The sequence below is a fragment of the Aspergillus campestris genome (assembly GCF_002847485.1).
Source record: "Aspergillus campestris IBT 28561 chromosome Unknown P168scaffold_12, whole genome shotgun sequence".
In the NCBI taxonomy this organism is placed as follows: domain Eukaryota; kingdom Fungi; phylum Ascomycota; class Eurotiomycetes; order Eurotiales; family Aspergillaceae; genus Aspergillus; species Aspergillus campestris.
In genome coordinates, this window is record NW_020194347.1 from 891,056 (window position 1) to 914,291 (window position 23,236).

At 51.6% G+C, this 23,236-nt stretch overlaps 10 protein-coding genes across 10 annotated transcripts; 7 read left to right on the forward strand and 3 right to left on the reverse strand.

Annotated features, from left to right (window-relative positions):
* The first annotated feature begins 360 nt into the window (after positions 1-360).
* P168DRAFT_61821 (uncharacterized protein) lies at positions 361-1,004 on the forward strand. The gene is made up of 2 exons (XM_024842061.1): positions 361-863; positions 990-1,004. The coding sequence occupies exon 1, from the start codon at positions 474-476 to the stop codon at positions 816-818; it is 345 nt and encodes a 114-aa protein (XP_024689901.1). The 5' UTR covers positions 361-473; the 3' UTR covers positions 819-863; positions 990-1,004.
* P168DRAFT_284826 (uncharacterized protein) lies at positions 998-1,673 on the reverse strand (the record flags this gene model as incomplete). The annotated part of the gene is made up of 2 exons (XM_024836155.1): positions 998-1,246; positions 1,380-1,673. 2 exons carry the CDS (start codon positions 1,671-1,673, stop codon positions 998-1,000), a joined length of 543 nt encoding a protein of 180 aa, XP_024689902.1.
* A 246-nt stretch (positions 1,674-1,919) lies between these two features.
* rad7 (DNA repair protein Rad7, protein) lies at positions 1,920-4,180 on the reverse strand. The gene is made up of 6 exons (XM_024835465.1): positions 4,105-4,180; positions 4,014-4,052; positions 3,917-3,944; positions 3,324-3,857; positions 3,108-3,273; positions 1,920-3,039 (listed from the first exon to the last, which is right to left on the reverse strand). Coding segments are annotated over exons 1-6 (1,785 nt in total). The 5' UTR covers positions 4,107-4,180; the 3' UTR covers positions 1,920-2,023.
* A 145-nt stretch (positions 4,181-4,325) lies between these two features.
* On the forward strand, positions 4,326-8,246 carry P168DRAFT_275049 (DNA repair protein RAD16). The gene is made up of 11 exons (XM_024835466.1): positions 4,326-4,673; positions 4,733-5,667; positions 5,720-6,049; positions 6,099-6,207; positions 6,262-6,336; positions 6,389-6,447; positions 6,502-6,722; positions 6,781-6,827; positions 6,875-7,001; positions 7,057-7,809; positions 7,876-8,246. Exons 1-11 carry the CDS (start codon positions 4,628-4,630, stop codon positions 8,105-8,107), a joined length of 2,934 nt encoding a protein of 977 aa, XP_024689904.1. The 5' UTR covers positions 4,326-4,627; the 3' UTR covers positions 8,108-8,246.
* Positions 8,247-9,082: 836 nt separating this feature from the next.
* Positions 9,083-10,965, forward strand: P168DRAFT_284829 (C2 domain protein; the record flags this gene model as incomplete). The annotated part of the gene is made up of 2 exons (XM_024836156.1): positions 9,083-9,876; positions 9,945-10,965. 2 exons carry the CDS (start codon positions 9,083-9,085, stop codon positions 10,963-10,965), a joined length of 1,815 nt encoding a protein of 604 aa, XP_024689905.1.
* Positions 10,966-12,570: 1,605 nt separating this feature from the next.
* Positions 12,571-16,729, forward strand: P168DRAFT_259232 (putative ARF GTPase activator (Csx2); the record flags this gene model as incomplete). Its single annotated transcript, XM_024834624.1, has 5 exons — positions 12,571-12,634; positions 12,727-12,860; positions 12,954-14,622; positions 14,693-14,783; positions 14,872-16,729. The coding sequence occupies 5 exons, from the start codon at positions 12,571-12,573 to the stop codon at positions 16,259-16,261; spliced, it is 3,348 nt and encodes a 1,115-aa protein (XP_024689906.1). The 3' UTR covers positions 16,262-16,729.
* A 1,332-nt stretch (positions 16,730-18,061) lies between these two features.
* Positions 18,062-19,347, forward strand: P168DRAFT_62086 (uncharacterized protein). Its single transcript, XM_024842064.1, has 3 exons — positions 18,062-18,834; positions 19,020-19,109; positions 19,197-19,347. Exons 1-3 carry the CDS (start codon positions 18,425-18,427, stop codon positions 19,204-19,206), a joined length of 510 nt encoding a protein of 169 aa, XP_024689907.1. The 5' UTR covers positions 18,062-18,424; the 3' UTR covers positions 19,207-19,347.
* Positions 19,293-20,296, forward strand: P168DRAFT_62000 (uncharacterized protein). The gene is made up of 3 exons (XM_024842063.1): positions 19,293-19,336; positions 19,407-20,073; positions 20,133-20,296. The coding sequence occupies exons 2-3, from the start codon at positions 19,488-19,490 to the stop codon at positions 20,171-20,173; spliced, it is 627 nt and encodes a 208-aa protein (XP_024689908.1). The 5' UTR covers positions 19,293-19,336; positions 19,407-19,487; the 3' UTR covers positions 20,174-20,296.
* On the forward strand, positions 20,197-21,337 carry P168DRAFT_242218 (putative YT521-B-like splicing factor; the record flags this gene model as incomplete). Its single annotated transcript, XM_024833790.1, has 2 exons — positions 20,197-20,736; positions 20,807-21,337. Coding segments are annotated over 2 exons (1,071 nt in total), but the record flags the coding sequence as incomplete, so codon positions are not given.
* A 455-nt stretch (positions 21,338-21,792) lies between these two features.
* P168DRAFT_284832 (uncharacterized protein) lies at positions 21,793-22,711 on the reverse strand (the record flags this gene model as incomplete). Its single annotated transcript, XM_024836157.1, has 2 exons — positions 21,793-22,536; positions 22,577-22,711. The coding sequence occupies 2 exons, from the start codon at positions 22,709-22,711 to the stop codon at positions 21,793-21,795; spliced, it is 879 nt and encodes a 292-aa protein (XP_024689910.1).
* Positions 22,712-23,236: the final 525 nt, after the last annotated feature.

Genomic DNA, 23,236 nt, shown 5'->3' on the forward strand with positions numbered 1-23,236 from the left:
CTGCTGAATGATTCTTTGGTATCATCTTGGTCTCCATTTTGCTCTGCAGATCTGGGAGGTTGAAACTGAAGATCTATCCTAGATCTCCCTAGGAAATCATCATAATGGATAGAGAGATCGTAGTGTCAATTTGATCCAGCCATGGTACGAAGGGGAAGCGACCTCCAACTACGGAGAGGAACTGCATGAACTGACTAGCAGTATGTACAGTACTACCGGTCAGGATTGTTTCATGTTTACCACCCATTACCGCCCTTTCAAGATATTTATATATTGCCTTGTGGCGCGTCTCAAAATAACCCCAGGATCTGAATCGCCAAAATTCCAGGTTTTTGCACAGTTCCTGATCTCGAAGACAGGTTTGCCACCATGGGAATTCTTCACTGGATCAGGGGCATTCCTGAAATTCCGACTCTGAGACCAGCCTCGATACCTCAGGCGGCAGTCCTTACCGAGGTAGGTAAGGTATCAACATGGTCAGATTTCGGCGGTTTTTCACTCGGTCGGCGAGTAATTTACCCCCCTCGGTCCCTCCAATGAGTCGAGCGAGACTCAGGACTGGTGGGGAGGTTGACTCAAAAGTCTCACTCTGTCCCGGTGGGTTCGATCCACTGGGCAAGTTCAACCCGGTCTCCCATACTATCCTCGCTAGTAAGGGACTACCAGCTGATAGTGGTCTATCGGGCTATTCCTGGAGGACCCTCCCCCCAGGTGAATCATTTGGTGGGTCGCTTGGATCTAGCCACATCCACTGGCGGCTGAATGTTGTTATACTCCATTTGCATTTTTTACAGGTTTGCATATGTGGGAAAGAATGACCATTCGGTTACCGAGTACCAAATATCAAGACCCTTTTGTGCTCCGTGAGTAATCTTATAGCTTTATATTGCGACAACATATATAGTGTCGAGTTGATCACCCGTTTACCGTATAAACCTACAATATACTCTTAAACTTACTTGCCACCCTTTGATAGTTAATTTATCTAGGTGCGTGCTTAGACACTTGGTTCCATCGAACAACTGTAGAAGCCATCAACACCACCGGAGCTCATACCATCCACTTCACCCCATGTCCCCTGCTCGTTCTGATCGCCTTCCAGCAATGCTCGAGGGAGCTCGGCCTGAAAATAACATTCGTTCGTAAAACCGGCCGAGGCAGCTGATATAAGGCGAACCAGCGCAACGCCGAGCCCAGGGCGTGTTCCGAAGACTTCCCCGATTTTGTCGCCGGTCGCGCGCGGGTGCTATACCTCGACGGGTAGCTTCAAGTCGTGGTAAGCGACTGTCAATGCATCTTCCCCGTGAGGATTGCGCAATTTCCCCCGTTGAGGCAGACGGGTAGTTCTTCATAAGCTCCTGTGGATCGATAGCTCTTACTCGGCCCTTCATAGCTTGGTAAAACGGCTCTTGCTCATGGTGGTAAAGTGTTGTCCGACCTGCAACAATGCCTGGAAGGGACCTGACTGTCCGATTCGGTAGATAGAGGATTGCCCGTACATCTGTGAGGGGCTTCAAAGTGGGATCCCGGATGACAGTGAGAGGCACTGGCTGCGGCGGGCTTGCAGTCTCCATCCACGTGAATGACCCGGACTGCCTGAGGTTTCCTTGCCCAAGCTTTGTCCGAGTCCATAACAATTCTTCAAGCATTCCGGATTGGAACTCGCTGTTCATCCCGAAGTGTTAGCAGGCGGTGCAGAGATAGATGGTCGAGGAAGATGGCAAAGGACGAAGGCAGAGGTTGACGGGCCAAGCAGAAAGGAGGGCGCTGGTCTTGATGGAGTGAATGAATGGCAGTGATGTGGGCAGGTCAGATGGACGGATTCTTGTGAGTCTACTGTAGCTAGCTAGCAATCCTCGAAGTCCCTATGTTATTTACTAGATTACTCTACACTCGTATTCATAGAGTCTCACAGGAAGCTGGAGGCGAGTTTTGTTACTAAGATTATTCTATTTCCATGATACTGCGACACCCGTTGACTATAACGGCGCATAATTAAGCACTTCCAGTGTCATTAGACCCTTCAAATCTGACCCCCTTCAACAGCAATACGTTCCTGCGCCTTCAATCCACCGATTAACGCAACCCCAACAGGAACTCGAACTTCCTGTACATTAAAACAGGCGAAGGCGACCAGTTTCTTAAGCGAGGGGCAACATCGGAAAATGCGCCCAATGAGATAGTCATCCATAATGGTGTGAAACGAGACATCGAGCTCCCGTAGTTTGGGGTAAACTCGGTCATCTGCGAATGCTTCTTCGAAGGCTTCACGGGAGATATGCCGACAAGAAGAGATGTTCAACTTCTGCAGGGCACGGCCAGAATGGTTCATCAGTGCAACGAACCCTTGAGAGGCAAGTCCAATTGCATCCGCAGGCCCATCTGCGTTTGAATTGTCCACGTCTCGTGTAGAGGAAAAGTCCACGAGCTCCAGTGCAGGATTAGGCCAGTCAGTGAAAAGCTTGGAGAACGTCTTGTCCGTGCAGTTGGAATTATTCGTGAATCGGAGTTTAGTCAGGTGTTGACAATGGTTGTGGATTCCTTCGAGAATACGATCGTCTGCAGTCGGGAACCCTTCCAAGGAGAGTGTTCGTAACTTCGGACCAACTTGGCCGATCATGTCGAGGAGTTTCTCAGCATCCGTCTCCTGGATGAAATCCAGAGACAGGTGTTCTAACGACGATAACCGCCCAATGGCCTGAAGCGAACCATCGCCCATTTTCCAGCACTGTTTGAGCTTCAGCCGTCTGAGCCCCGTGCAGCATTTGGACAAGACTTCCACGGTCTCGTCATTAAACGAATTATCGAGGTTGGACAGCTTGAGGGTTTTCAAATCTGGTCCCAGCTTCACGAATAGCCGTTGCCAACACGTATCCGACACAAGGTTGGCAGAATCGATCTGGAGATGCTCGATTTTGAGTTCTCGGTCCATGGTATAATCTAAGACTCTGTCCTTGAGCTGACTAGCAAATCGAAGATTGACGTTGTTCAAGTCCGGCATGAACGTAAATATTTTCTGGAAATCATCCGTTTCAAGCTCTGCAGAACATTCAACGTTAAAATTCGCGCCCAGAGGGAAAGAGAAAGGGAAACACGGGAAGCCATACTGGCGGTATCATAGATGTTGATGGATCTTAGTTCCCGACGGAGGAACAGATTGAGAGTCCTTGGTGTCAATGCCCGTCTCTTGGACAATATCTGGCTGAGACGGTGAAGCAGCGAGGATGGCAAGTCTCCGAATTCTTCGATATCGTTGATATTGTCCGCGACTTTCTAGAAGAGATTAGCATTGTAGACCACGAAAACTAGTGAGAGAGCAATACCCTAATGCACGACTCGACCAAAGTCGAGGCACCTTGCTGGGCATTTCCATCCAGAAGGTTGCTCTGATTCTGGCGACGACCAATCCTCGCTCCGGCTTTCTTCGCCTTGGGTTTCTTATCGCCGTCCGCTTGATCCTTGGAACACTTGGCACAAAGAAGACCCCCGTTCGGCCCTGTCTTACTATATGGTGTGACAGTAAACCGTTTGCTGCATATCTCACAGTTCTCCAGCTGACCGGGCAGTGGTCGAGATTGCTCGGACAAGATGTCCCTTGCCATAGAATCATCATCATCTCCCGGCTCTCCTGTACGCCGACTCTTCCGACGTGCGAATTCTTTGCTCTGCTTTATCTTTGCTAACGCGGCTGTCTCCTTCCGCTTGCGCTTTTTCCGCTGCTCGGGTGACTCGCTAGTACCCTCGGAATCATTACGTTCGATAGGATTTGGCGTTTGCTCTGCGACCGCTGTGCGCTCGGCAGCTCTAACGCGCCTTTGGTAATCTTCGCTGATCTGCGCGGCAGAGATGTTGTTGGACTAGAAACATCAAAAAATCATCAGCAAGCGACCACAGTATTCGAAATAAGAATGCTCACAGCCAAGAAATCGGTCAACGCCGACTGTCTGAAAAGTTTCAACTGTTAGCGAGCTTGTAGGAAGAAGTTGTCGCCTATGCGACGGTAGTATACATACGGTCCCCGGATTTGGTTCCTCGTTTGCCGTCTGTCCGCCCTATCGATAATTAGCATTAGAGATATGTTGAGATAGGCAGATTGCGCCATACATATTAACAACCTCAGATAAAGTAATTTCTTCTTTTCTCTCTGTTTTCCTGTCTCTAAGCCAGCTGAGTGTCGAGGAGCGCAGGTGAAGTGAGAAGGTCAGGAAAGTGACGAGTCACAAGGATCCGTGGCGATTTCGCGTTCCACTTAACGCGAGGCCGGGCCCGCGGCTTATTGACTCGTGTTCTGGGGAGTCAACGCTCGGACACCAGGCAACAGGACTGGAAAAACCAAGGTGGCGTCCGCCTTTGAGAGGTATCAACCAAACACCTTGCTCAAATCTTCTGCGAGGTGGTCCGGGTGTTAACAGGTCCAGCTTGAGGAAATTTCTTTCTTTTCCAGACTTTCACTCGTCCCGATATCCGCAAGGGGCCAGGCATCCATCCGTTCCTGCATCGCAGAACCCACATCAACCTCGCCACCTCGCCACAACAGGCACTTTCGCAGAGCTGGCTGGTGCTTTAGTTGAAAGCCATATCGTCAATGTCGTTGCTCTGGAGGAATAAGATTTCCTGATTTCGAGAAATGGCCAGGATGCTTGCACCGAAGCCGAGTCATGATACGGCATTAGGTGAATACTCTTATCTGGGCCCCCAGTCCTTTGTTCTAGAGTTGCTAATCGAATCGAAGACCGATCTCTAGATAGCCCATCGTCGTTTCCGAGACGCACCTCCGCGAGATTGGCACGATCAGCTTCCAATGTTAGGCCAAACCAGATTGATGTGTCGGTCGACGATACGGGGAACGACTTGCCTCCCGCCGAGGAACTACGTGCCCCTCAGAATATCAAAATGCCTGCTATAGAGGTCGCTATCCCGACGAAGAATTACTCTCCTGGACCTAGCCTAACCCGGTCCCCGTCGTCCTCTATAGTTGACAATTCTTCTGCCGATGGAACCAATGGATACACTACTCCAGCCACCAGTGTCGCCCCAACCCCTGCTGAACAAGATGCCGCGGAACCGAAGAAGAGAGTCAGTGCTGCAGCTCGGGCTCGAGAATTACGATCCAGCACACTGGCAATTAATACGCGGGGAGGGAGGAAAAGGACCAGCGCTGCGACATCCGGCGACGTAAATCCACTCCAGCAGTCCGATGAGGCCATTGCTGCTGCCCTTCAGGCAGAAGAGTACGAAAAGCCACCTACGAAACGACGAAAAGTTTCTGAAACCAGTGACTCTACCGGAGAAGAGAGTGACTTGACGGACATCACACTCAACGAAGATGTGGATGACAACGACTTGACCGAATGGCAGCCAACTCGCCAGACTAGGAGTTCTCTCCAGTCCCTGCCCAACCCTAGGACATCAAGTTATAGGGAGTCGAAACCTATCCTGGGAGATAGTTCTGCGGACGAACAGGACTATCATGATGAGAGTGATTCGGGCTCCGATCCAACTAGCTCTGCATCTGCGACAGACGAGGATGTTCCGCTAGCCTCCCAGAGAATGTCGAGAATTCGTTCCGCAGCGCGTTCCAGAACTCGTGGTCAGACTCAAGCTCGAGTACGCTCGAATATTGACGATCTACGCCGGACCCCTGCGGAGGCGTGGATGAGCCGTCGTGTAAGTAATGCCATCGTTCGTTCTACGGACCCCATCGCTGATTGGTCTATAGGCATTTAGGGAACGCAAAAAGCTCGAGAAGCAGCACCCTTGTGTTGTCAGCATGTGGGATGATTTAAGAAATTCTCCTCCTATAGCGCCAGTGGCCGCGGAACAACCTCCAGGCATATCAAGAAGTCTCAAGTCATTTCAGCTTGAAGGATTAAACTGGATGATCCGGCAAGAGCAGTCACACTACAGGGGTGGATTACTGGGTGATGAAATGGGCATGGGGAAGACGATACAGGCGGTCTCCCTCCTCATGTCTGATTATCCCGCTAAAAGTCCGTCGCTTGTGGTTGTTCCACCTGTTGCTTTGATGCAATGGCAGTCTGAAATCAAGGTTCGTTCCATGCATATTCACAGTTGACATTATTCTCACGGATTACCAGGAATACACAAGTGGTCAACTGAAAGTCCTCGTCTATCACAATTCGAACTCCAAGCTCAAAGGTCTTACAAAGAAAGATCTCCAAGCATATGATGTTATCATGATATCCTGTAGGGCTGCCTCTTGACTGAAATTGGCGTTTTCCCGTCTAACTCTGTATACAGACTCTGGCCTTGAATCGATCCATCGCAAGCAATGGAAAGGGTGGAATCGCCAGGACGGAATTGTGAAAGAGGATAGTAAGTAACAGCCCCCGATTTTCAAGCCTATTGGGCTAACGTTTTTCAAAAGGTATCATCCATTCTATACACTATCACCGCCTTATTCTAGATGAAGCCCACAGCATTAAGGTGTGTTTACATTCCTTTGGGTCTTCCGTAAGGATTGTGTGCTGATGTTACCAGCAACGCACTACAAGTGTTGCCCGTGCGTGTTTCGCCTTGACGGCAAATTTCAAGTGGTGTCTTTCGGGAACCCCTGTCCAGAATAGGATCGGAGAATTCTTCTCTCTGCTGCGTTTTCTCGAAGTCCGCCCATTTGCTTGCTATTTCTGTAAGCAGTGCCAGTGCCAGGAGCTGCACTGGTCACAGGATGCAGAGAAGCGCTGTACCAAATGCAAACATAGGTACAGTGCTGTTGAATATCTTCGAGCGTCTTTCTCTTGTTACTGACACTTTCAATAGTGGGTTTAGTCACGTCTCTGTGTTCAATCAGGAGATTCTCAATCCTAGTCAGTACTTGCCCCAGCCTCATGGTAGCGGTTCTAACTTCCAATAGTTACCGAAAGTGACGACGCAATACCTCGGAAGGAGGCTTTGTCTAAACTTCGCCTTATTACCGACCGAATCATGCTTCGGCGGGTCAAACGAGACCACACTGCTTCGATGGAGCTTCCCCCTAAGCGGTAAGTGGTATTGGTACGATTCACTACAGAGCTCGTGCTGACTGCCGGTTTCAAGTGTCATCCTGCGCAATGAATTCTTCGGGGAGATTGAAAGGGACTTTTCTCAGAGTATCATGACCAATTCTAGCAGACAGTTCGATACTTACGTGAGCCGTGGCGTGATGCTGAACAATTATGCAAATATCTTCGGACTCATCATGCAAATGCGGCAAGTTGCAAACCATCCGGATCTGATCTTGAAGAAACACGGGGAAAGCGGACAGAACGTCCTTGTCTGCAGCATCTGCGATGAGCCTGCAGAGGAAGCTATCCGTTCTCGCTGCCGCCATGAGTTCTGTCGGCGATGCGCCAAGGATTACATCCAATCATTTCAAGAAGACACGATCATTGATTGTCCTCGATGCCATATTCCCCTCTCGATCGACTTCGAGCAGCCTGATATTGAACAGGAAGAAGAACACATTAAGAAGAACTCCATCATCAATCGCATCAAAATGGAGAACTGGACATCGTCGACCAAAATCGAACTGCTTGTTTATGAGCTGTTCAAGCTGAGGAGCAAAAAGCAAACACACAAGTCCATCGTGTTCTCCCAGTTCACATCTATGTTGCAACTTGTCGAGTGGCGGTTGCGACGCGCCGGCTTCAACACCGTCATGCTTGACGGAACCATGACACCTGCCCAGCGTCAAAAATCCATTGATTACTTTATGAAGAATGTGGATGTGGAGGTGTTTTTGGTCTCTCTCAAAGCCGGCGGTGTCGCTCTGAATCTGACTGAGGCGTCGAGAGTCTTCATCGTGGATCCGTTAGTCCCCCTTTCCTCCCTCGATTTCTCCACAGTAATGAGTTGGATGGCTAACCTCGGGTTTAGGTGGTGGAATCCCGCGGCTGAATGGCAGAGTGCCGATCGATGTCACCGTATCGGCCAACGACGCCCATGTGTTATCACCCGGCTGTGTATTGAGGATTCGGTCGAGTCTCGTATTGTCTTGTTGCAGGAAAAGAAGGCAAACTTAATCAACGGGACGATCAATAAAGACCAGGGCGAAGCTTTGGAGAAGCTTACCCCGGAAGATATGCAGTTCCTGTTTCGGGGGTCATGATATACTGGACTTCGTCAATTTACCCTCTGGATGGGAAGAACGTTGGTCGCAAACTAGAACGATTCCCAAAGGCCCATAAGCGAACCATTTGATATGCAGCTAGTATTATTTAATTTTTGAATGTCAGAGTGCCTTTCTCCACTTCTATTCTGCCAAACAGGGAAATCAACTAGTCACTGGCATTGTTCCAATGCATTTCTCTCCTTTGCCTCGTCCTCGGGTGCTGTCTCCGTATCTATTCATTTTCCGCCTTTCCATTTATTGTTGCATGTCAGCCCTACGGGGATGATGATGTCGGCCAAGCCTCCATGCATCCGGATATGCGGCATACAGGTCAGTCGATAGTTTTTTAAATCCTGGAGCCTAGCTAGTATTTCAGGTGCCTAAGAATGTAGATAATCCTTCAACCAGCCCTTGTTTACTCCCCCCCTTCTTTTCATCTCCGGAACTCCAATCTCCCACCGGCAATCACCTAATCTATCTCGTCCTTCTCCTCTGGTTCTTCCCGTATCAGCCTTATACAAGCCGGGACTTGCACGGATCCGAGCGGGGAAGAACTGGATCGGCCGAAAGCTTAACCTCGTCATAGTGAACTTATAAGTCAGCCTGACCTAAACTCACCCGTGGACCCTCCCGGCCGTAAGTTCCGCAACTCCCCCTAGTTCTGCGACCCCTCAAGGCAACCTCTTTTTTTAAACTTTGGTTCCCTTTTTTTTTATTTATTTATTTATTTTTTTCGGTTAGTGTTTTTTTAATCCTTTATGAAGAAGGGGCGCACGCCATTGTTTCATCATCCTACTTTATGTTTCGGCCGTCATCTCGAGGTTCAGCCAATTTTTACCCCCGTGAACTCCCCGTGTTAGAGCTTCTGGCGTGAGGTGACTTGCATCCCTCCTGCGTCCGCCGCTGATCCACCCACCCCAGCGTTGGTGGCAACAACGCCCGGGCGGCAACAACGATACAAGACAGCACCTGATGGAAGAAGTACACCCCCAGGGACGGCCGCGGCATCATGTTGACAAGTATGCGCCGAAAATCCATGACAAGACCGAGCAACTACAGGGCCAGGCAGCCACTATGAAAGCTGCTCTGCATAGCGACGGGGCGCAACACGAACCCGCAGGTGGATTCGATAGCACCCCGTTTCCCCACGCGCCCCCAGGCCACACCCTCAAGTTTACCTTCCATCGCGGGATCAACCTCCCGTGCGCGGATTTTGGTCGCTTTACCTCGGACCCTTATATCCTGGCCCAACTGTTGGTGGACCTCCCTCAGCGGCATAAACAGGACCCAATTCTTACCTTCCGCACGCCTACGGTACGCAAAAACAGAGATCCTATTTGGGACAGCGAGTGGATTGTCGCCAATGTCCCCTCTTCGGGATTCAAGCTTCGCTGCTGCGTGTATGATGAGGATGCGGCGGATCACGATGACAAGCTAGGCAATGCGTACGTCGACGTGGGTTCGATCGGCGAGGGCTGGTCTGGGATCCATGAGCAAACCTTCAAGGTCAAGAAACGTTCAGGCAGCAAACGCGTGTATCTCTTCGGGAATATCGCCGCTCTGGCTTCGGGACGCCTGGATGTCGGTTCCCACGTCGTGGTGAGCGTGGAGTATCTAGGGAGAACTCCGGGGACCGAAGGAGCCCAAATGTACACGTTGGGACCGAACTACTGGTTCAAGCATTTTTCGCCCATGATCGGAAGGTTGACAGGGACCAAAGATGAAGGTCAAAGCCATAACGGTCAGAAGAATGTCTCTCGCTATAAGTGGGTTCTCCTTCCCGGACAAGAAAAAACAAAACCCCAGATCGACCCTCCCGCTAACGTCCGTATAGTTTCCAGGCGATTCAGATTCAGCTGAGGGGGCCTGTTCCCTCGGAGCTGTACCATCGTTATGTCGAATTCAGACCATTTGTTGCGGGCATGTTCACGTCGCAAAGTCTGCGGGGGCGGATCCTCAATCGGGCTCTGCACCACCAGCACCAACGGATATACAATTTTGATAGGACGACCCTTCATGAGCAATTGCCGTCGCCGTGTACTGAGCTTACTCAGAAGTTCCTGGAATTTGTCCAATACGCGCAAGGTGGTCGGATCTTCACCTATGTCCTTACTCTCGATGCCCAGTTTCGCTTCACTGAGACCGGAAAGGAGTTCGGGGTTGACTTGCTCAGCAAGCACACCATGCATAGCAATGTGTCCATCTACATCGCGTATTCGGGGGAGTTCTTCCTTCGTCGGCGCAAGAATCGGCAGAAGCACCAATCCGCCGCGTCGCCAATCTCGGAGACCGAAATCCCGGTGGAGGAATCGCCAGAATCTTCCGAAGTCTCCACCGATCCGGACGACTACGAACTCTACATCGACAATGACAGCGGGACCTACCGACCGAATGGCCAGTGCCTTCCCTTGCTCAAACAGTTCATTTCCGCGAACTTCCCTGGCCTCCACGTCACCACTCTGGATTGTCAGGACGACGCCGAGCGGATGGCAGAGATGAAGGATGAGCAGCGAGAGTTCAAGAAGAGCGAGAGCGGACATATGACTTTCCTCCAGCAAAGCAGCACCTCGTCGCTTTCCATCTCGAGTTCTGACGAAGAAGAGCTGGACGAACGCAGTGGCCTCCGGGCCAAAAAGCGAGGGGAATTCTCTCAGAAGGTACATGACATGCGCGACGTGAAAGGTCAAATGATGAAGTGGGCCCAAGCCGACGAGTATCGGGCTAAGAGCGCTGGGAATTCGAGCGCCTACTCGGGCAATCAGCACGCACCGGTTCGAAGGGATCGCGAGGCGCCTTTGAAGCTTGGGAAAAACACCACCGTTGACGAACGAGCTGCTGGTTATAATAGTAGTTGAACCTTGACATCAACACAACATGTCCCTTGGTGGGGCTGATACGGCCTGCTGCTGGCAACACCGGGCCTAGTTCTATCTCCGGATACTGTCGATGCGACTATTTCATATCCTTCCTGCCATTCTTCTTCTTCCTTCTCTTCTGCAACTCTTCTTCTTCCCCTCTTCTTCTTCTTTCTCTTCTCCTCCTTATTTGTCTTCTTTATCATCCTCTTTACCTTTATTCTTCTCCTTCCCCTTTTTTTACTTCTTTCCTGTCACCTGGCCTTCCTTGGTGTTAATTTGCATGGTCCTGGGAACTTCCTAGCGACCGTAATATCCTACCATGCCTGCATTGGGGCGTGTTTATCCTGCGTGATTATCCGCTTATTGTTACTGTCATTCTTACCATAATTATCCATTCTGCCTGTCTTTTGGTGATCGTCTCGATCAGCAAACTTCCAAGACGAAGCGAACTATCCTCGGGTACTCCGTGTAAGATTGTGACCTACCATGATACCATCCACAATTTTTTTTTACTGGGTCAGATCAACCAGCGAATAATCAATGAGCATCTTATTAGCAGATGGGTCATGCAAACAAGCTAAGTAATAGCTTAAGTAGTCAGCGACTACGGTCACGATCTTTCCAAGGGGATTTGAATGACGGCGATGTAACCCTCCGGTCTATCAATCATCGCCTACCAGGTAGCATATCACTTACTACGTCTTAGTATCCCATTGAGAATATTAGAAGGGTCTGTTGTAGACATGGTAGATGATTGATCAGTTAGTTCTTGATCGGGATAGAGACGGCAAATACCTGCATTCTTCCGTCGCACGTGTCCGGAAACAAACCGATCAGTAGTATTGAACAAACAATAAATTAAATCAATCAACCATAGAATACTCATCAGCTTCATGGTGACTCGTGATCATATTCAACCTCTATTCTCTACCCTGTGTAGAGACAGCACGACCTCCATACTTACCCACTCCTCACTAGTAAGTAACTTTACCACCGCGCGGGTGACCAGCTACTAAGGTAGTTTAGCTGCTCCTCCTCCTCCTCTCCTCTCCTCCTTCTCCTCATCCACCTTTAATCATCAGTTCACCAACCTACTAACTAGTCAACCCTGTCCCTCACTCCACCACTTCCCGCCCCAAACTCCTCTCCTTTCTCCTCTCATCAACCTCCCCTTCACCATCCAATCTCTTCTCCAGCCAGTGGTTTTGTCTCTGGTCTTTCCGACCTGGTCGGTGGTTGGCCTTTGAGATAACGATCCGCCCCCCCTCTCTCCAATCAACATTTTTTTTCTTTCCTTCTTAATATATTCTTTACTCGCTCGCCCTCCTTTTCCTCTGGAGATCATCTGTTCTTGTCAGGACTTGGTCTCGCCTGCGTGTCTTCTTCATCCGTTTCACGCATCGTCGGCACTGTGCAGTTACAGGTCCCGGATGCATGCTGGATGACCACCCGCCCGTTACGCTTATCGTCCTTCCAATCCCACCTCTTCTTATCCGACAGTGGGCGCGCAAACCGTCGATGATTACCTCCACCTGTCCCCGTTTCCTCCCCGGACTGTCTCGTCTGAGCAGTGACTCAATAAATCCTTAGTTTTTTTCCACCATGGGGATTGTCGGTAGTCGCGTCGATGACGCCGGGAGCCTTTATTTCAAGGACCAGTCGAGGTGTATGTCTCAGCCTAGCGCGCCGGGCGGCTTCGCCCCAAATCCCTTGTCGCCTGGTCGCGAGCAATGAACTGATACATTTGATTTGCAATAGGCACGATCGCATCCGCGGTGGTCACGAACGGGAGGGGTCGAGTGTTACTAAATATCGTGCCGAACGCATTCCCCGCAGCGAGGTACACGGCCAAACGGGAGGTTGGCGACGAGAGTCCGATCGAGTACATCCAGGTATGGCCACGGATACTATCAGCAAAAAAAAAAAAAGAAAAAGAAAAAGAAATACGTTGTATCGTCCCACTAACCCCGCCACTTCTGTCGCAGGATCCTGATCTCTCGCCTTCCGCCCAAACGCCGACATTCCTTTTACGCCTGTCCAACGAAGAGGACCTCGAGTTCAAATTCACCTTCGTGTTAAGGCAGACACAAAGCGGAAATGTGACGAATTCCACGGTCAACGGGGTCTCGACTTCACTGCCAGAGGTGGCGGATACTGCGCTCACGGGGCTGACGTTCGCTCATGCCCCTAACTCGAAAGAGCTGGATAATCTGATCACGAGGGAATTCCATGCTAATCCGAACCTGCAAAACAACTCCAACGTCCAGCTGATAGGCGATTACTCGACAAATGGCAGCCCGTCAGTCCAGTTTGATTGGACCTGGAGGTGGAAACCTCCCAAGCCGACGGAAGAGAAAGGGGGCGGCTGGAGGAATAGCTGCAGCCTCTTGGACTATGATCAGCGAGCGAACCGACTCAACACCCTTGCGCACTTTTCGTTCTGGGTGCAAAACACCGTGCGCCCGTTACCGAGCCCTCAGATCTCCTCGCCGAATCTAGAAATCACTCTCCCGCCTCGAAACCGCATACCTTCGTCGCAATCGGTTCTCTCCCACTCCAGCGATGCGGATGCGACGTCTAGCACTCAGGTTCTTCCCGGGGTATCGCCCGATACCAGCGAGCCTCCCCAGTCGATACTGCCTCCGCAGCCAGTGAAAGTCGACCTGCCCCATTCACGGCCTGGGGAGGACATGAGTGTGGTTGAGGATGGCCCTCTTTTCCGGGCGACCATGAAAGCATTAGAGCAAAAGACCGGGAACATGCGCACCAAAATGAAGAAGGTTCTGAAAAAGGCAGAGGCCGCCCAGCAAGCCCAGAATGCGTGTAACGATGCCGTGGAGGCGTTCTTGTCTGCACTGAATGATGCGTCGTCTTCTAACGCGAATGCCATCCAGCCCGCACTCGATCACTATTTCGAGAAGATCGCTCGGCAGATTCTGAACTATGAAAGGCTCAACAATGTCCAGCTCCAAAGGCTTGTCATTGAGCCATTAGTAAAACTCTACAACAACGACATCAAACAGGCGGAGGCCAAGAAAAAGGAGTTTGAAGAGGAAAGCAGGGACTATTACGCCTATGTCAGCCGCTATCTCGGACAGCGTCAAGATTCGCTCAAGGAGAAGAAGCGCGCAGAGAGCGATTCGAAATACCAGACCAAGCGGCGGAATTTCGAACTCAGGCGGTTTGACTATTCGTCATTCATGCAAGATCTCCATGGCGGCCGCAAGGAGCAAGAGGTCCTGTCGCACCTAACTAAATACGCAAGTACGCAGGCGCAGAGTTTCCTCACGGCGGCCAAACAGGTGGACGATATGACGCCGCAGCTCGATGCCCTTATCCATGAGGTCGGCCAGGCCGACAAGGAGTTCCAATTCCAGAGGACAGAAAGGGAAGAGAAGCGGCGCGCACTCGAAAAGAGTAGCAACACGTACATGGAGCCCGATTCCTTGACGACCGCAAATGTCACATCGGCGCCGGTCTCTAGCGGTAATGGGAACCAGCATTCGGATGGTGAACTGGGCCGCGCAGACAGCACAGGATCGCAATTGCGGAATGTGAACAGCAATACGTCTTCATTGTCTGCCCAAGCGAATACGTCAGCTATGAACACCTCGGCAGGGGCTTCCGCCGTCCCGTCAACAGCCAATCCATCAGGTACGTTATTCCCGTGAACAATGTGTGTTCCGTGGTAGAGCTCAAGTGTGAAAAGCTAAGTATATGATAGGTCAACAGAGGAAGGAAGGATTACTATGGGCGCTGTCTCGGCCAGGATCCCATATTGATCCCAAGGGCATTAACAAACAGGCTTGGCATAAGTAAGTACAAGCACAACCGTCTTTTCTGCTTCCCATCCCTCCTCCGTTGCCCGCCTCTTCTCCGACATGCGATGCTCATAATTTGCAGATTCTGGATCGTGTTGGACCAGGGAAAGCTCTCGGAATACAGCAATTGGAAACAGAAGTTAGATTTACATATGGATCCGATCGATTTGCGCATGGCCTCCGTTCGTGAGGCCCGGAATGCGGAGCGGCGGTTTTGTTTCGAAGTGATTACGCCCCAGTACAAACGCATCTACCAAGCGACTTCTGGGGAGGATATGACCAATTGGATCAGAGCCATCAACAATGCCCTCCAAAGCGCCGTCGAAGGCCGTGGCATGCCTTCTCCACCCATTTCGTCTGGCAATGATAGCTCATCACTCCGTCGTGATATTGGGTCTGTTTTGACCGGGAAAAGCTCGTCGTACTCGGGCCAGCATCCGAATCCGACGGGACAGGCCAATACTGTTACTCGCCGCACGACAGTAGGGGCACGGCCGAGTTACGTCCGCGGCGATGACAGCAATTACGAGGAGAATCCCTCTAAGCTCCTGCAAACGGTCCGGGATGCCGACCAAGGCAACAACTGGTGTGCCGACTGCGGATCCGTGTCCAAAGTTGAGTGGGTATCCATCAATCTGGGGATCGTTTTGTGTATTGAGTGCAGCGGTATCCATCGCTCTCTTGGTACGCATATCTCCAAGGTTCGGTCACTCACCCTGGATGTGAATTCCTTCTCCAACGACATCGTCGAGATTCTACTGCAGATCGGCAACCGCGTCAGCAATATGGTCTGGGAGGCCACACTGGATCACTCCCAGAAGCCCGTTGCGTCTTCTACCCGGGAACAGCGACTCCGGTTTATTACGGCCAAATATAGCGATCGGGCCTACGTCGAACAATTGCCTTCCCCGTTGTCCCGGTTCTCGTCCTCGGATGAAACGCTCCTTGCGTCAATCAAGCGGAATGATATCCAAGGCGTTCTCTATGGCATCGCCCTAGGTGCAAATGTGAATGTGACCGATCGTTCACGTAGCACACATGCCGTTTTCCTCGCTCTCGCCGCAGCCGATCCGGCTTCCCCGGCGTCGGCCTCAACTCCACCATCTAGGCCTACCACCGCTCCTTCAGCGAAAGCAATCCCATTCCCCATTGCCGAACTCCTCGTCCAGAACGGAGCGGAAATCCCATCCGATCCTCCACCTATCCCCCTCTCATCCGCCGCGCAGCTATATCTCAGCCAGCGGACCGCACGAATCGCTGCCTTTACCAGTCCTGCCGCATCTGGTTCTGGAAAATCCCCGGCCGACGGAGTCGGGTCGCTGCCGACTATTCGAGGGACAGGGAATGACAATCCCGCCTCATCGCAAGCACCAAGCTCCTTGGACACCAAGGAGCGCGAGAAATTACATAAACGCGGGAGCGCGGGGGCCCGGTTCGCAGGGAAGGTCGCCTCCCTTGGCATTGACCGATAAGAGTTGACCCGGCGCCTCTGTTCCGGGATGCCTGAACTTCCACATGGGGTTCTTTCACCGTATCCGCACCCTCTTCCTCTTCGTGTCCCCTTCGTCTCCCCTTCACTTTGCGAAATTCTATCATAGTAATTATACCTAGTCAGATCCTGGGGCTCGGATGCCTCATGCCCCCAGGATGCTGACTGTTGTCCAGGGTCAGCCGGCCGGCTCTGCAGATTCGATCTGCGTCGGCCTCCATACTGCACCCCCCTCCTTCTCCTCTTCCCCCTTGTTTATACTCTTCTATCATTCCTGTTGCCGTTTAATTGGTTCCTGGCCGTTTATCATCCCGCTGCACCTCTCCCCAAGAGGCTGCGGATCTACTCGCACTGCAGTTATATCATGGAAGCCGAGGCACGTTTTGGCCTGACAAGATGTCCTCCACTTTACGAGCCCTGTCACGCTTTTCTTCTTACTTTTTTCTTCTTCATTTTTTTTTTTTTTTTTTTTTTTTTTTTTGTTTTGTGTATTAATCTGGCTTGTGCCCGAATTCATCTGTACGCTGGCAATTGACGATTGCCATTAATTGTTTGCTTTGACATGATCCGTTATGACTGGGCTGGTACGGGTGTTGACGACGGATAGATGAGGCCAGCGGCCAGCGGGAGCTTTGAGACCCATTTACTATTAATTGACATATATTCGCCTACTCCGTCTGGTAGACTAATTCTGGTATTCCATTCGTAGGTGGACCAGTCTGTTTGGGACTCTATATATGACGAGTGAGAATGATCTCAGTATCTCTAGCTCTCTCGTGTGACCCCACTTCGTTGGTTTGCAATGACAGCATTGGATCTCCTGTCGCTTATATTTTCCATCATGATGATAGGGAAGTGGGTTCGTGTCCAATCTCCGGTGGGAAGCCACTGACATCGTCATCGCCCAATGAGGAAAAAGAAGGCGCGCCATGATGTCATTGATCTCCTCCGACATGGGTCGATGAAGGAGTTCTCTCGAAGCTTCTCACCTTCAGTACCGAGGTCCTCGTCAACCACATGAGACTGACTGTATATGATTCTTTGGATCGACTGATCCAATCGCAGAAAATTCTCGACAGTCATATCCAGAGGCGAGAGTAGAGACAAAGGGGATCTTTTTAAGTTTAAGTAACGGACTTACTCAGAACGCCCAGACAGTCGGATACGCACCGAGCCGAGTGTCAAGTTCATGAATAAACAGCGTCTGGTTCTTCCCATTGGCTTTTTTGTGGTCCGCCATCTCCACTGCAGGACATGGGTCTTTGTCATTGGCGGTATCCCATCCCGTCTGGGCTTTTTCCTCTGTATCTTAGTGGTTCCTGTGGAGTCCCTGGAGAGTGTGCTTCAGTGCCTGCCAAATGGAAGGGCCTCATTACTCAAGTCTTCTAGGGAAGAATTCGAGGGTGGCGAATATAGGTAGGTACCAGTGGGAATCTTCAACAGATCAACTGCAAGTCAACAGATCTCCTCGGACAATGCTTTGATCAATCAATGCATCCAGTCCCTACTGCATAGTGGTGGAACGCAGTGGTCTCACGCCATGTTCGAACACCCAACCATGGCCCGTGATGCGCAGTCATCACGACAGGGCCTGAGGCACTCGATACCACTAGTCCGAGCCTTACCGGACTGGTGCGGTGTCTGTTTCTTTTTTCCCTTTTCGCCACCACGCTAGGGCCCTGATCTTCATCTCCATCTACATCATTACCCGCCACGGTGTCTATCATGACCCTCCTCCAGGTGCACCTGATGCTGATCCACCCATCTTACCCTCGTTGGTTTCGCTAGGACCGCCGAGATTCTAATCCATGGATCACGCCCGACGCCAGGGGTCGAGGAGACTAACGGTTGGTCAACCATTTAAAGACAAGAGAATGAGACCCCACCGTTGATGCTGTTGATGATGTGGGCTGCTGCTGTTTCTGTCTTCTTTTTATGGGCGGTTTGCTTTTTTTATTTTTATTTTTCTGCTTTCCTCCCCACCCCCCGCCCCGAGCCCCTCTTACTGACGTCGGGGGGAATGATCTCGTTATTTATGGAAAAGGAAAAAAAGGGAAATCTAAAGAAGGAAAAGGAATAGCATGGTGTGGGGGGGGGGGAAGCTTTCTCGGGACCAGAAGGCACCGTTATATAGTTTGATATTTATATGCTTACTGGCTTGCCACTTCATCTTCTGTTGATTGTCTTTCTCTTACCTTTTTGGCGCCGCAGATCTCAGTGGACACGACTCGTTTGCTACACTATATCTGCTGCTTTGATCATTGCCATCGGTGGCCCCAGAGAGGTATCTAGCAGACTCTTGGGGCTTCCACAGCCTTACAGTCAACCCACTGATCCAGTCAGTTGGGGTTGCTGGATAAGGTCATCCAACTCAAGAGAGAGGAGGAAAGAAGGGAGGAAGAAAAGTCAGAGAAAGGCAACACGAGAGCAGAGATATTGGATGCATAAACAACGGATACCAAGGACTCAAAGTGCCAGGCGGACAAACTCGACCTATATACCTACCAACATCACAAGCGACTGTTCTATCACATCGGCCAGTTTTGATACATTCTGGTGAGGACCCTCTTGCTCACAACCGTGATTAACAAGAGGCAAGCGCTCGGTCCATCCAGACAGGGCTTGCTTTGTTCCGTCGGAAGCAAGCGGGGTGGCACTCTTCAGGCTTCCCTTCCAGCAGAAAGTCCCAGAAGATTTGCAACAGTAGTTTGACTGGTGGTTTCGTACTCTGCGCGGGAAAGCTTTGTTCTATGGTCTCTGCTTGGCGGGGCAATCGATTGGGTTTTAACATCTTTTACTCGACAGAAGCCCGCTTCCCACGTTGGATTTGAGTAGGTATGTTCCTCTGGCATCCGTCCAGCTTGGTTGGAAGTGTCTGGTCATCAACTCGCCACTAACTGTCGAGGAAACTATTGTAGAGAGGACTAGTCATTTGAGACAAAGGCCATGGAGAACGCGTACTCGGGACAACCGCTGCTGGTGGTAGAAGCCCCACGAGGCAAGGAGCCGGCATCGTCCAGAGCAAATCGCAGTTCAACAAAGGCCCCTCAATCGTCTGGTAAGTCTGTTGCTCGTCAGACCCTTGGTCAGACCTCTGCTCTAGTGTAATAATTGAACTTCATGCTGAGGAATACCGTGGGACTCTAGTAGGTACCAAATCCTTGCGTCAGACGGGTCTCAGACGGAACAATGTGCCTTCCCATGTATACATGGCCCACCAAGACCGTAGGCCTTCGCCGTCACCTTGGAACACGAGCGATATGATGTCGGCGCTGCCTAGCTACCCCTGCGGCCTTCTCTTTTACGATCAGCGGTGCGGACAGCAGCACATGATTCCTTCTGTCCATCCGCAGAGCATGGTATATCCCATGCTACCAATGCCGTCGTTCTCCGGAGAGCCTATCGCGGGCGAAATGTCGGCGTACGGCCCACAGGTGACCCAGAGTTATACCTCTTACAGTCAGCACCAACACCAGAGCACGCATTTCCAACATGGAACCTCCGTCCACTCACCCTCAGCCCCGTTTGCTCACCCGGAAGCTGGTTACCAGTCTACTTATCATCCCGCCCAGCCGTGCATGGCCTCCAGCGGATACAATCCCGCATATCCGCACCTTGCTTCCATGCCGCAACCAGATCTTCACCACCGCAACTCACAGGATCACGTCAGTGAAACCCCATCTCCATCGCCGGAAAGAGAGGGGCAGCGCGCCCCGAGCCCGGAGTACGACGTTTTGAAGACCATCGTCGACGGATCGACCCCGCTGGGGTCCAGAATACAATCATCGTCACCAGGTAGGCCAAGGACAAGCTTTCTGCTCCTGGTGCGACAGAAAATACGAACGCAGAAGTAGCGACAGCAGAATCAAGATATCTTGCTATTTCGAGCCGCTAACTTTGAAGGTTCCAGGTTCTCCCGCAGTATCCCCGGGCACTACCGGGTCTTTGGCACGCAAAGGCTCCCCTAGGAAGCCCAAGCAATCCGGTCACGCTCTATGGGTGGGGAATCTACCTTCCGGGGCGAGCATCACTGATCTCAAGGAATTCTTTGCGCGGGAGACGAAGGAACATGTGGAGAGTGTCTTCCTCATATCAAAGAGCAACTGCGCCTTTGTCAATTACAGAACGGAGGCAGCCTGTATGGCGGCCTTATCGAGGATCCATGACTCCAAATTCCAGGGCGCTCGCCTTGTCTGTCGACCGCGCCGGGGCGATGGCTCCCCGACCGCTCGTTCCAGTGCCACAAACGGCTTGGTCCGCTCACCCTCTACGAAAGATCAAGCTGTGGACGACATCGGTCGGGTGAGGGCCGGGGGTGATGGCTCCGAGTCTGAGCGAGTGGCTCACAGGTACTTCATCGTGAAGAGCCTGACGGTGGACGACCTCGAAGCTAGCCGTCACAGTGGCATCTGGGCGACGCAGGTACAGAATGAAGGTGTTCTGAACCAAGCTTTTCAGGTGAGCTACGCACTGTTCCTGGATAGGCTACTTGCAACCACAGTCGGCCTCGCGCTGACCAATCCCGTAGACCGCAGACAACGTCTATCTGATTTTCTCGGCCAACAAGTCAGGCGAATACTACGGATACGCGCGGATGATGTCGCCGATCCAGGAGAACGGCGATCCGACCCTCCAGGTGCCGTTCCGACCGCGACAGAGTGTACCGGGGTCAGAGGTGCTGAACCAGACCGCCACACCGGCAACGACCTTCGCCCCATCCGGGCGGATCATCCGAGACCTAGGCCGGGGAACGGTCTTTTGGGAAGCTGACTCGTCCGAGGGCGAGCCGGAGGAAGAAGAAGAGCGAAAGGAAGCAGGGGTCGACGACGCTGCCGACGACGAATCGCCAGGGCCGGAGGGCGTCGAGGTCCAGTCCATTGGGAGACCGTTCCGGATTCAGTGGCTCTCCGCCGAACGAGTGCCTTTCCATCGCACGCGGGGGTTGCGGAACCCTTGGAATGGGAATCGGGATGTGAAGGTCGCTCGAGATGGGACTGAGATTGAGTCGACTGTTGGGGAGAGACTTCTTGGACTGTTTCACTCTGTTTTGCCTAATTGATATGGTCGTTTTCATTAGGGGCCCGTTCGGCTGCGCATGTGCAGTAAATCGCATCTCTCGTTTCGATTTTGTACGAGCTTACGGTGCATCCTGCCAGAATTCCTCTAGGCCGGGTCGCTTGAATGGCTCTGACTGCTAGGATGTTGCATGTGAGGCGGAGAGATCTGGAAGACTCAATGTTACAGAGCACGCATGATCCGGGGGAGCTGCCATCAAAGACGATGAGTTAGAACAACTAGAAATTTGATCTCCCCATGGAATTTTACAAAATACTTCGAGGGTGTTTACCGGACAGCCTTGGTTGGAGTTCCCACCAGACATCACCGTAGCGGCGGAAGTAGCCAGACTTGAGGGTCTCGGCGACGTCCTTCTTCCAGAACCGAGAAGAGAGGGTGATTATCGGCCACCGGGATGACGGGATGTATATCAAGATCCATTCATGTTCGACTGCAAGACTAAATTTGACCCCAGTCCAACCTTTCCCTCCCCAGCCACTGGCCCGTAGTCAACGCAAATGCAATCGACCTGAGCTGCTGGGATAGCTCCTCATGCCCCGGGATCATAGAGGAAAGTATCTCAAGTAGCATGTCAGTATACTCGGGCAACTCAGATCTCCGCGCTTTGAGTGAGGCGATCTCAAACCCATCAGGGTATATCCCCGCGTCGCCCCAATCAATCAACCACACCGTTCTATCCGAGCCTACGATCAAGTTGCGAGGCGCGATATCCAAGTGAGTGAGAACCAGTCTGTCAAAGTGAAACAACGGGGCATCATTGGGCGCCTGGTGGAATTTCTTGGTGATGTCCAGCCGGCGGTTGAACCAGGCTTCCATATGCTCCTTTGACCTGAACGGACCGGCTCCAATATCGGTAAACCAGTACCCGAGAGCTACACAACCTTGGCCACCCACGGGGCCAGGCTGGTCCTGTTGCTCTTGAGATAGGGGAATAGAGCGCAGAATAGAGATCATTGAAGCCACCTGAGAGATAATATGCATGCGCTCTGATTGTTTTATATCACCCCAGCATTGCTCGACTGAAACGCCATCGATGAAGTCCATCAGGATGATGCATTTGTAACCGTATATCTCATCTGGTTCAATATTGAGAACCCGGTAGACCTTGGGCACTTGGATCGTTTCTGATCCGTCATATTCGGCGATCAGGTTGAGGATGTTGGCCTCTGATGGGGCGTGCACCTATACCGCCCTTGAGGACTAACGTGTGTGACACGCGCACAATGCGTGTCCCTTCATACGAATGGAGAGCCGGTGCGGTGTTGAAGAGAGTCGTCAAGGTTTCGTCGGACACCTGGAACATGTCACAGCTGTCAAGAGGGAAACCCGGACTGCAGCCTGGAATGGGTCTTTCCATATCGTGTCTTGCAGACCATCGTGACCATCTTGAGCTCTCTATAAAGTGATGGCCTGATCGGCCTCAGGCTAGACTCCTTCCGGCCCGCTGATCGGCAAACGGTAACGTCGCCTGTGGGGTAATTACCATACCGTACGCCTCTTTAGGTGGAGGTATCATCCGAATCATATGATATCATACTGGACGGTACGAGTCAATTGCAGTCAAGCTCATCGCCCACACCGAACTAAACTCCCCACCAATCCACCGATCTTCCCCACTCTCTCTCTCTCTCTCTCTCTCTCGCCTGCATCTTTCTTCTCTCCTCTCTCTTTCTCTTTCTCTCTTCTACTCCTTCCCCCTCGTCTTCTCTTCTCATTCTTCTTCTTTTCTACACTCCACTTCCTTCCTCCTCCTCGATACCTTTCGAGCTTCAATCACCCCCCACCAATTCAGTTTAGAATAGTGTCGGGGAAGCCCAACTAAGGTTTCCCCAGGTCAAACCCAGGGAACTGGCCTCTGATCCAGTGAGTAGCTTTCAATTCC

Excerpts from the sequence above, each read along its gene's own strand:
- P168DRAFT_61821 (XM_024842061.1), top strand. The coding sequence starts at position 474 with ATGGTCAGATTTCGGCGGTTTTTCACTCGGTCGGCGAGTAATTTACCC.
- rad7 (XM_024835465.1), bottom strand. Across the intron at positions 3,945-4,013 it reads AGGAACCAAATCCGGGGACC|ACAGTCGGCGTTGACCGATT; the intron begins GTATGTATACTA and ends GAAACTTTTCAG. Across the intron at positions 3,040-3,107 it reads CAACATCTATGATACCGCCA|AGCTTGAAACGGATGATTTC; the intron begins GTATGGCTTCCC and ends AATGTTCTGCAG.
- P168DRAFT_275049 (XM_024835466.1), top strand. The coding sequence starts at position 4,628 with ATGGCCAGGATGCTTGCACCGAAGCCGAGTCATGATACGGCATTAG. Across the intron at positions 6,337-6,388 it reads CGGAATTGTGAAAGAGGATA|GTATCATCCATTCTATACAC; the intron begins GTAAGTAACAGC and ends GTTTTTCAAAAG. Across the intron at positions 6,448-6,501 it reads ATGAAGCCCACAGCATTAAG|CAACGCACTACAAGTGTTGC; the intron begins GTGTGTTTACAT and ends TGATGTTACCAG.
- P168DRAFT_62086 (XM_024842064.1), top strand. The coding sequence starts at position 18,425 with ATGCTTACTGGCTTGCCACTTCATCTTCTGTTGATTGTCTTTCTCTTA. Across the intron at positions 18,835-19,019 it reads GCCAGTTTTGATACATTCTG|CTTTGTTCTATGGTCTCTGC; the intron begins GTGAGGACCCTC and ends TGCGCGGGAAAG.
- P168DRAFT_62000 (XM_024842063.1), top strand. The coding sequence starts at position 19,488 with ATGGCCCACCAAGACCGTAGGCCTTCGCCGTCACCTTGGAACACGAGC. Across the intron at positions 20,074-20,132 it reads AATACAATCATCGTCACCAG|CGACAGCAGAATCAAGATAT; the intron begins GTAGGCCAAGGA and ends ACGCAGAAGTAG.